This window comes from Serinus canaria, unplaced genomic scaffold (assembly GCF_022539315.1).
Source record: "Serinus canaria isolate serCan28SL12 unplaced genomic scaffold, serCan2020 HiC_scaffold_254, whole genome shotgun sequence".
In the NCBI taxonomy this organism is placed as follows: domain Eukaryota; kingdom Metazoa; phylum Chordata; class Aves; order Passeriformes; family Fringillidae; genus Serinus; species Serinus canaria.
In genome coordinates this window covers 1-10,734 of record NW_026108368.1, presented here as the reverse complement: position 1 = coordinate 10,734, position 10,734 = coordinate 1, and the positions used below count along the sequence as shown (strand labels likewise).

Here is a 10,734-nt window from a genome sequence, read left to right as displayed (position 1 = left end):
AAGGGCACCTTGGAGGGGCCGGGACAGCGGGCTCTGGCCGCCCTGGACATCCCCCAGCCCGCCGCGACCCCCCGCCGCCCACTGCTCAGCCAGGCCACCTGGGGGGGCCCCGAGGGCCCCCCGGAGGGAGGCAGGGCCCCCCCGCCGCCCCTGGACCCCCCCACAGCCTCCCCGCACCCCTCGGCCGGCGCCCGCCGCCTCCGCCTGGCCGGCCCCAAACCCCCCAAAGCGGGGGGCGCCGGGGGGAGCCGCGGGACCCCCGAGCCTCGGGCCGGCAAAGCCCCCGGCAAAGCGGCCGGCAGCCGCCTCTCGTGGCCCGAGGGAGAGGGGAAGGGGCGCCCCAAGGCGGGGGGCAAGAGCGAGGGCCCCCCCCGGGCCCGGCTGTCCCCCAGCAAGGGCAAGAGCAAGACCCTGGACTACAGCGACCTGCAGCCGGGGGCTCTGGTGCCCGCCCCCGCCCCCGAGACCGGGCTCAAGCGGGGACGCGAGGGGGGTCGCGCCTCCACCCGCGACCGAAAGATGCTCAAGTTCATCAGCGGCATCTTCACCAAGAGCCCTGCGGCGACCCCCACCCACCCCGCGCCCCCCTGGTCTCCCCCCGGCGCCGACCCGGCCAATGCCACCCCCCACAGTGAGTACCGGCCCGGGGGTCGCCCCGGCCGTGGCTCGGTGTCCCCACCCCCCTCGGTGACCCGGGGCAGGTGTAGCGGTGCCCGCTGTGGCCGCGGTGTTGTGCCTCAGTTTCCTTGGCGGGTGGAGGAGGCGCCCGGACCCCCGGGACCCATGGGGGGCTGCAGGACCCGTCTGTGCCTGTGGGGCTGGGGGGTACAGGGGGCTGTGGGGTTCAGGGGGGATGTGGGGTTCAGGGGGACTGTGGGGTTCGGGGGGCTGTGAGGTTCCGGGGGGCTGTGACCCCCGGGCTGGGCTGTGGAGTTCAGGAGGGCTGTGAGGTTCGGGGGGGCTGTGGGGTTCGGGGGGCCTGTGGTGTTCTGGGGGGCTGTGACCCCCGGGCTGGGCTGTGGGGTTCAGGAAGGTTGTGAGGTTCGGGGAGCTGTGGGGTTCCGGGGGGCTGTGGGGTTCCGGGGGGCTGTGACCCCCGGGCTGGGCTGTGACCCCCGGGCTGGGATGTGGGGTTCGGGGGGCTGTGACCGGGCCGTCCCCGGGCTGGGCTGTGCCGTGTTTGTGCCTTGAGGCGATGTGAGGTGCCCGATTTGGCGGGGTCCAGTGTTGGCCGTGGGGGGCATCCCCATGGTGGGGATCCTGGGCCTCAGTTTCCCCACTGGGGGAATTCCATGGGGGTCAGACGTCACCCCCACCTCCGTCGTTCTGTCCCGCCATCCGTCCGTCTGTCGTCGCCTCCATCCGTGCGTCACACCCGTGCATCCTGTCCCCCATCTGTCCGGCCCCTCCGTGTCCTTCTGTCCCCCCCCGGCATCCCCCTGTCTGCCTGCACGCACCTTGGCACCACGGGGTGCGTGGGCAGCACCTGCAGGGCCGGGGGTGGCAGCTCGGTGACAATGTGAGGGGTGACAGGCAGCAGCGTTAACCCTTTCCCGGCTGGCGCGCACCTGGCACGGGCCCGGCTCCGTGCTGGGGGCAGAAACTGAGGCACAGAAACGGGGGCACCTTCTGACCGTGTCCTGCCTCAGTTCCCCCTTTGTGGTGCCACTGATGCCCAGGGGGGCTGGGGATGCCAGGTAGGAGATGTGGGGGGCACGGGGCACGTCCCTGTGCCACGCCAGGTGCTTGTGCCACACCGTGTCCTTGTGCCATGTCCTGTCCTCATGCCACACCATGTCCTAGTGCCACACCATGTCCCAGCACCTCGCCATGTCCCAGTGCCATGTCCTGTCCTCGTGCCACACCATGTCCCTGTGCCATGCCACGTCTTTGTGCCATGTCCTGTCCTCATGCCACACCATGTCCCAGTGCCACACCATGTCCCAGTACCATGTCCTGTCTCATGCCCCATCATGTCCCAGTGCCATGTCCTGTCCTCGTGCCACACCATGTCCCTGTGCCACACCATGTCCCAGCATCATGCTGTGTCCTCGTGCCATGTCCTGTCCTCATGCCACACCATGTCCCTGTGCCACACCATGTCCCAGCATCATGCTGTGTCCTCGTGCCATGTCCTGTCCTCGTGCCACACCATGTCTCTGTGCCATGCCTCATCCTTGTGCCACACCATGTCCCAGTGCCACGCTGCCACAATGTGTCCTGACGTCCATCGTGTCCCTGTGCCACACCTTCTGCTCATGCCATGCTACGCCCTCGGGCCTGAGACTGTTGTGCACCGCTGGCATCATGTCCTCGTGCCCATCGTGCGCTGGAATCCAGGGTGTCCTTGTGCCACCCTGCATCCCCCTGCCGTGCTGTGTCCTGGTGCCCGTGGTGTCCTCATGCCACATTCTTGTGTGACGCCGTGTCCCAGTGCCTGTCATGGCCTGGTGGCTCCCACTGTGTCCCCGTGCCACACCATGTCCTGATGCCACGCGGTGTCCTCACGGCTGTCACACCCTGCAACCCGTTGTGTCCTCATGCTACACCACGTCCTTGTGCCACCCGGTGTCCCAGTGCCCGTCGTGGCTCCCATCGTGTCCCCGTGCCATGCCGAGCTCTCCATCCCTGTGCCCACCACGTCCCTATTCCCTCTGCCTCCTCGTGCCTTGGCACACGACGCCTCGTGCTGCCACGTCCCCGTCCCTGCCACGTGGCATCTCCACGTCCTCCCGCCGCCCCCGCGGGCCCGGCGCCGTTGCTGGGTGACAGCTGGTGGCCGCCCACGCAGGAAGCTGCTGCTGCGCTGCTGGTGGGGGCACCCCCGGGGATTGGGGCTCCTGGGGGTGCCAGGGGCTGCTGGGGTTCCCCGGGGTTCCTGGGCTCTGTCTCACCCATCTCCCTCCGCAGAGGCCTTGGTGAACAGCCAGGAGTGGACCCTGGGCCGCTCTATCCCCGAGATCCGCCTGGTGGGTGCTGTGTCCCCATGTCCTCATGTCCCCGTGTCCCCATGTTCCCTGAGCACCGTGTCCCCATGTCCTTGTGTCCCCGTGTCCCTGTGTCCCCCGAGGACTGTGTCCGCGTGTCCCCATGTCCCCATGTCCCCAGCCATCCTGACATCCCTTCTGCCCACCCAGGGCGTCCTGGGCAGCAGCAAGAGCGGGAAGTCAGCGCTCGTCCATCGGTTCCTCACCGGCTCCTACGTGGGCTTGGAGCCCACTGAGAGTGAGTGGTCATGGGGAGGACGTGGGCAGGGGGTGGATGTGACCATGGGATGGACACAGCCATGGGCAGGGGATGGATGTGACCATGGGCATGGGATGGACACAAACATGAGCATGAGATGGACACGACCGTGGGCAGGGCATGGACATGACCATGGGCAGGGGACGGACGTGACCATGGGTGTGGGATGGATGTGACCATGGACATGTCATGGGGATGGGTTTGGTGATGGAGTGGCCATGGAGATGGAGATGGAGGAGTGGACGTATCCATGGAGCTGGGCATGGGATGGACATGTGGTAGGGCTGGGCATGACCAGGGGATGGACACGGTCATGGAATGGACAAGGTCACGATGCTGGGCATGGACAGGTGCGTGGATGGTGAACGGGATGGACGTGGCCACAGAATGGGCAAGGTCATGGTGCTGGGCATGGCTGAGGGACTTTTGGGGTCAAAGTGCTGGTCACACCTGGTGCTGGTCATGGCCATGGGAGGTTCCATCCATGTGGGTGGAGCATACCTGCAGGGCCTCCCCCCCTCCCCCACTGCAGGTGGCCAGTTCAAGCGTGAGGTGACAGTAGATGGCCAGAGCCACCTCCTGCTCATCCGGGAGGAGGCCGGCGCCCCGGACGCACAGGTACGAGGGGACCGGGGCCCGGGGGGGCCATGCTGGCCAGAGCCGAGCCCTGACCCCGCCCGTGGCCCCCCAGTTTGCCAGCTGGGCGGACGCCGTCATCTTCGTCTTCAGCCTGGAGAGCGAGAGCAGCTTCGAGGAGGTGACGCAGCTGCACGCGCTGCTCAGCGACCTCCGCGGCACCAGCGACGTGGCCCTGGCACTGGTGGGCACCCAGGGTGAGCCAGGGGGACACGGGGGGGTCTGTGGGGGTGGGAGCAGCACGGGGCAGCCCCAGCTGAACCCCTGACTCCCCAGACAAGATCAGCTCATCCAGCCCGCGGGTGGTGGAGGACGCGCGCGCCCGGGCGCTCTGCGGGGACGCGCGGCGCTGCCTCTACTACGAGACCTGCGCCACCTACGGCCTCAACGTGGACCGGGTCTTCACCGAGGGTGGGTGACCACGCCCTGGGGGGTGGGGAGGGCGCGGGAGGGGGCTGGTGACATGGTGAGGTGGGGACAGTGACCAGCACGTGATGGGGACCATGGCGTAGTGACCCGGTCAGACAGGAACGGTGGCCAGTGTGGGGCCACATCTGGGTCCCCACAAGGGGAGTGGTGGCCACAGGGCCATGTCCAGGTGAGACAGGGACCATGTCCAGGTGAGACAGGGACCATGTCCAGGTGCATGGAGACCATGCACAGGGTAGTGGAGGGGACCGTGTCCAGGTAGGGTGGACCCACAACTGGGTAGGTCAGGGACCATGTCCACCCCTGTGGGATGGGGGCCACATCCAGGTGGGATGGGGGCAGTGTCCAGGTGGGCTCGGGATGGAGCCTGTGTCCAGGTGGGATGGGGGCAGTGTCCAGGTGGGCTGGGGATGGGGACCATGTCCAGGTGGGAGGAGGACCATGTCCAGGTGTGGGTATCCGGGCCGGTGCCTGGGCAGGTTGGGGCGTGGCCCTCCTGACTCAGGCTCCCTGCAGTGGCCCAGAAGGCCGTGGCGCTGAAGAAGCAGCAGCAGCTGATGGCATCCTGCAAGTCCCTGCCCAGCTCCCCGAGCCACTCGGTCGCCTCCACCCCGGTGGGGGGTGTCCACCCCAGCCAGGTAACCCCCAGGTAACCCCCAGCCCCACCCTGGCACCCGGGCACAGCCCAGGCTGACCCTGTGTCCCCCCCAGACCAGCAACGGTGGCCACACCAGTGACTACTCATCCTCGCTGCCCTCCACCCCCAACGTGAGCCACCGGGAGCTGCGCAGCGAGACCCCGGCCCCGCTGGGCACCCCCAGCTCGCTGCACCGCGGGGCCAAGCGCCGCACCAGCCTCTTCGCCGTGAGTGCTCCGGGGGCACCAGGGGCACGTGGCACCCTGGCACGGCGGTGGTGACACAGGGGCATGTGACATCCTGGGTGTGCCCTTGGTGGTGTTACCCAGAACGTCATCCTGATAGGGTGGTGGCAACAAGGGACATGTGGCAGCCCAGGTGTGCCCTGGCAGGGTGGTGACATTGAGGGGCATTTAGCATCTCAGTTGTCCCCTTGGCATGGTGGTGGTGGCACTGAGGGACATGTGGGTATCTAGTGTGGGGATGGGGGGGCACACAGGGCACCCAGGATGTCCCCACCATGGGGCTTCTGATGTGCCCTCTAGCAGGGTGGTGGGGACACATGGCATCTCTAGTGGCCCAGTGACACAGTGGTGGTGGCACTGAGGCACATGGGGGCACCCAGGATGTCCCCACCTTGGGACTTCTGATGCGGCTTCTAGCAGGGTGGTGGGGACACATGGCATCCCTAGTGCCCCTATGACACAGTGGTGATGGCACTGAGGGACATGTGGGCACCCAGGGTGTCCCCACCATGGGGCTGCAGTGGTGGGGTCTGTGGCACCCCAATGTCCCCACCACCAGGCTCCAGCAGTGGGGGACATGTGGGCACGCCAGTGTCCCCAGCTGTGCCACGAGTGCCACCCCCTGTCCCGTCCCCGTGCCCACAGACGCGCCGTGGCAGCGACTCTGAGAAGCGCAGCCTGGACAGCCGAGGCGAGGGGGCCGGCAGCGGCCGTGCCATCCCCATCAAGCAGGTGGGTGGTGGCTGTGGCGGGAGGATGTGGCTGTGTCCCAGTGTTCCCTCTGTCCCCTCACTGCTCCCTGTCCCCAGAGTTTCCTGCTGAAGCGCAGCGGCAACTCCCTGAACAAGGAGTGGAAGAAGAAATACGTGACCCTGTCCAGCAACGGCCTCCTCTTCTACCACCCCAGCATCAACGTGAGTGTCCCCATCCCCCCGTGGTCCCCAAAGGGGGGGGAGAGCCCAGTGTCACCCTCAGTGTCCCCCCAGGACTACATCCACAGCACCCACGGCAAGGAGATGGACCTGCTCCGCACCACGGTCAAGGTGCCCGGGAAGCGCCCGCCGCGCGCCATCTCCGCCTGCGGCCCCTCGGCCAGCATCAACGGGCTGCTGCGGGACCCTGAGCCCGGCGGTGAGCCCCGGGGCACCGGGGGTGGGGGCACACCACGGGCACCACTGTGACACCGTCCCTCCCCCTTGCAGCCGCCGTCCCCTCGGTGGGGCTGAGCCTGCCTCCCGAGCCAGGGCTGAAGGTGGTGGGCAAGGGGTCCCTGCAGCGCTGCGCCTCCGCCTCTGGTGCCAAGCTGGCCTCAGGTGAGTGACACCAGCACGGGCAGGGACATGGCCACCTCCTGGGCCACCCACAGGGACATGGCCACCCACAGGGACATGGCCACCTCCTGGGCCACCCACAGGGACATGGCCACCCACAGGGACATGGACACCTCCTGGGCCACCCACAGGGACATGGCCACCCACAGGGATATGGCCACCTCCTGGGCCACCCACAGGGACTTCCCTATGGTGGCCCCACTGAGCACAGTGACTCCTGAGCAGCTCAGGGACCTGGTGGCCCTTGGTGGCCCTGGTGGTTCTGGTGGCTCTGGAGGCCACAGGAAACCTGGGGGTCCTGGTGAGCCCAGGGACCTGGTGGCCCTTGCTGGCCCTGGTGACCACAATAACCCTGGTGGACTTAGTGAGCTCAGGGACATGGTGGCCCCAGGTGACCCTGCTGACCACAATGACCCTGGTGGACTTAGTGAGTTCAGGGACCTGGTGACCCTTGGTGACCCTGGTGACCACAATCACCCTGGTGGTCCTGGTGAGCTCAGGGACCAGGTGGCCCTTGCTGACCCTCATAAACACAATAAACCTGGTGGATTTTGTGAGCCTAGGGACCAGGTGGCCCTTTGGTGGTGCTGGTGGCCACAGTGAAACTGCTGAGCCTGGTGAGCCTGGTAAGCCCAGTGGCCCTGGTGACCCTCATGACTCTGGTGAGCCAAGAGGCTCTTGTGACCCTGGTGGCCCCAGGGATTTTGGTAAGACCAATGAACTTGGTGGCCTTGGGGTGGCGCTGAGATCAGTGACCCTGGTGAGTTCTGATAACCCCAGTATGCCCAGCACCTCTGGTTGACTTGTGACCCTGGTGACCACAGACTCCAGTGGCCCTGGTGGCCCAGGTGGACTTGGTGACCCTGATAGCCCTGACCTGAGTGGTTCTGATGGACTTGGTGGCCCTGGTGGCCTCAGTGCTCCTGGTGAGCTCCCTGCTCCTCAGGAGCCTGGTGACCCCGGTGTCCATGGTGTCCCACATGTGGTGTCTTGGCAGAGTCCCCGCTGTCCTTCGAGGCCGTGTCCAGCCCTGGCAGCGCTGGCAGGGACCCTCCGCCCTCGCCACTGGTGGACAGGAAGAAGCACCGGAGGAAGAAGCTGATGACGCCGTCCAAGACCGAGGGCTCGGGTGGGCAGGCAGAAGGTGGGTGCCACAGCCACGTGTCCCCAGCCCCAGTCACCCATGGCACTGTGGGGACAAGGCCACCATCCTCCACGGCAACGACGCCCCAGAACTGGGGGGGATCTGGGCTGATGCTGCCCCTCACCCCCCGGCCATGCTCAGCCACGCTGTCCACGCATCCCCCTCGCTCTGCCACTGCCTGCCACCTTCTGCACCGTCCCCAGGGCTTCGTGGGCCCCCCTGACTCTGTCCCCGTTTCCTCTCTCTACTCCTGCTGCCCGGACCCTCCGCAGCCAAGCGCAAAATGTGGAAATTAAAAAGTTTTGGTAGTTTAAGAAATATTTATAAAACAGGTAACGTGGCGTGAGCGGTGCCTCCTGTGCATGTGGCTGTGCCCCCCTTGCCTGCTGCCAGCACACCCCAGCAGGGGTGGGGACCACTGGGGAGGGGGCTGGGCGGGATTTGGGTGCAGGGGTGGGTGGGAGGGCTGGAGTGGGTGCTGGGCCAGTAGTGGGTATCGGACCCCCCATCCCACCTCCCCCCCGGGGGTCTCTGGTCCCGCAGAGGAGGAGAACTTTGAGTTTCTGATCGTGTCGAGCACGGGGCAGACGTGGCACTTCGAGGCCGGCAGCTTCGAGGAGCGCGACGCGTGGGTGCAGGCCATCGAGAGCCAGATCCTGGCCAGCCTGCAGTGCTGCGAGAGCAGCAAGAACAAGGTGGGACCTCGAGGGGGGCTGGCAGGGTGCCCGTGCCACCCCCCTGCCCCTCTCACCCCCGTGTGCCCCCTCCAGGCACGCATGGACAGCCAGAGCGAGGCCGTGGCCATCCAGGCCATCCGCAACGCCCGCGGGAACTCGCTCTGCGTGGACTGCGGGGCACCCAGTGAGTCTGGGGGCACTGGGGGACAATGGGGGGCACGGGAGGGCATGGGGGGACACCAGGTCATGGGACATGGGGGGACATGGTGGGACATTCATGGGACAGCAGTGCCCGCGGGACCTCGCTCTGGGTGGACAGTGGGGCACCAGTGAGTGCCCGGGGCACCAGGGACAGCAGGGGGCACAGGCAGCTGTGGGACATGGAGGGGGACATCCATTCATGGGACATGGTGGGGGCATCCATTCAAGGGACAGCAGTGCCCTGCATAGCCCTGAATCCAGCTGGTGGTGCCACGGGGTGAGATTGTGGCACTGCCGTGGGCCACCTGGCAACCGGGGCAGGGTAGGGCTGTGGGTCAAGTGATGGCAGGTGTGACACGGTGCTGTGGGTCACATCATGTCCTGGGCTGTGTTGGCATATGCCACATGATGCCATGGGTGACACAATGGATGGCGCAGGCCATGGGTCACATGATGGATGGCACGGGCCACACGGCGCCATGGGCCACACGATGGATGGCACAGGCCATGGGTCACACGATGGATGGCACAGGCCATGGGTCACATGATGGATGGCATGGGCCACATGGTGCCATAAGCCACACAGTGCCAGGGTCACACAGTGCCATGGGATGTGATGCCATGGGTGATGCGATGCCACATGGTGCCATGGGCCGCACAGTGCCAGGGTCACACAGTGCCATAAGCCATATAATGCCATGGGACATGTGATGTCATGGGTGACACGATGCCACATGGTGCCATGGGCCACACAGTGCCATAAGCCATATAATGCCATGGGACATGTGATGTCATGGGTGACACGATGCCACATGGTGCCATGGGCCACACAGTGCCAGGGTCACACAATGCCAGAAGCCACACAATACCATGGGAGGTGTGATGCCATGGGTGCCATGATGTCATGTGGTGCCATGGGTCACACTGTGCCAGGGTCACACAATGCCATGGGACATGTGATGATGTCATGGGTGACACGATGCCACATGGTGACATGATGTCACACAACGTCATAACCACACAATGCCGTGGGACATGACACCATGGGTCACACAGTGCCATGGGACATGATGCCATGGGGTGACATGATGCCACATGGTGCCGTGGGTCACACCGTGCTGTGGCTCACCGCAACCACGTGCCACGCCATGCGTCACTCAGTGTCCCACCACGGGGACCCCAGGGGTGCCACAGCTCACCCAGCGCCCCCCGCTGACCCCGCAGACCCCACGTGGGCCAGCCTGAACCTGGGCGCCCTGATCTGCATCGAGTGCTCGGGCATCCACCGCAACCTGGGCACGCACGTGTCGCGTGTGCGCTCGCTGGACCTGGACGATTGGCCCCGGGAGCTGACCCTGGTGCTCTCGGCCATCGGCAACGCCACCGCCAACAGCATCTGGGAGCAGAACCCGCGCGGGCGCTGCAAGCCCACCCACGAGTCCTCCCGGTGGGTGTGCCCCCCCCGTGCCCCCAGTGCCACCCCTTGTCCCTGTGCCACCGCGTGGCCCTGTCCTCTGTGCCTCCGGGATGCCACCTTGCCACTCATGATGGTACCCCATGTCCTTGTCCCCTATGCCACCATGATGGCACCCTGCCATTCCTGACAGTGCCCCATGTCCTTGTTCCCTATGCCACCATGATGGCACCCTGCCATTCCTGACAGTGCCCCATGTCCTTGTTCCCTATGCCACCATGACGCCACCACATATTCCTGTCCTCTATGCCACCCTGGTGCCACCCTGCCATTCCTGATAGTGCCACATGGCCCTGTCCTCTGTGCCACCGTGATGCCACCCTGCCATTCCCAACACCACCACATGTCCCTGTCCTCTGTGCCACCATGATGCCACACTGCCATTACTGATGGTGACACATGGCCCTGTCCTCTGTGCCACCATGATGGCACCCTGCCATCCCTGATACCACCACAAGTCCCTGTCCTCTATGCTACCATGATGCCACCACATGTTCCTGTCCTCTATTCCACCATGATGCCACTCTACCATTCCTGATGTCACCACATGTCCCTGTCCTCTATGCCACCGTGATGCTGCCCTTCCCTCCCTGATGCCCTATGTCCCCACCCCGTGTGTCACCTCTGTGCCATCTCACGGACTCTGATGCCCCTTATCCTCACATCATCGTGGTGCCACCCCATGTCCCCAATGCCCCCGTGTCCCCACCCCCT

The 10,734-nt window shown here is 65.9% G+C and overlaps 1 protein-coding gene across 1 annotated transcript; it reads left to right on the top strand.

Moving 5' to 3' along the window:
- Positions 1-888: 888 nt before the first annotated feature.
- On the top strand, positions 889-10,727 carry LOC115484091 (arf-GAP with GTPase, ANK repeat and PH domain-containing protein 2-like). Its single transcript, XM_050987802.1, has 15 exons — positions 889-2,969; positions 3,138-3,225; positions 3,779-3,864; positions 3,938-4,079; positions 4,159-4,293; positions 4,828-4,949; positions 5,023-5,175; positions 5,839-5,925; positions 6,003-6,107; positions 6,180-6,324; positions 6,396-6,506; positions 7,522-7,668; positions 8,212-8,363; positions 8,439-8,529; positions 9,771-10,727. Exons 1-15 carry the CDS (start codon positions 2,541-2,543, stop codon positions 10,148-10,150), a joined length of 2,373 nt encoding a protein of 790 aa, XP_050843759.1. The 5' UTR covers positions 889-2,540; the 3' UTR covers positions 10,151-10,727.
- The last annotated feature ends 7 nt before the right edge of the window (positions 10,728-10,734 follow it).

What these genes read in the sequence shown, in the direction of transcription:
- LOC115484091 (XM_050987802.1), top strand. Translation starts at nt 2,541, where the DNA reads ATGCTACACCACGTCCTTGTGCCACCCGGTGTCCCAGTGCCCGTCGTG. An exon ending in GGACCGGGTCTTCACCGAGG is followed by an intron (nt 4,294 to 4,827) that starts GTGGGTGACCAC and finishes GGCTCCCTGCAG; the next exon opens with TGGCCCAGAAGGCCGTGGCG. An exon ending in GCGAGAGCAGCAAGAACAAG is followed by an intron (nt 8,364 to 8,438) that starts GTGGGACCTCGA and finishes TGCCCCCTCCAG; the next exon opens with GCACGCATGGACAGCCAGAG.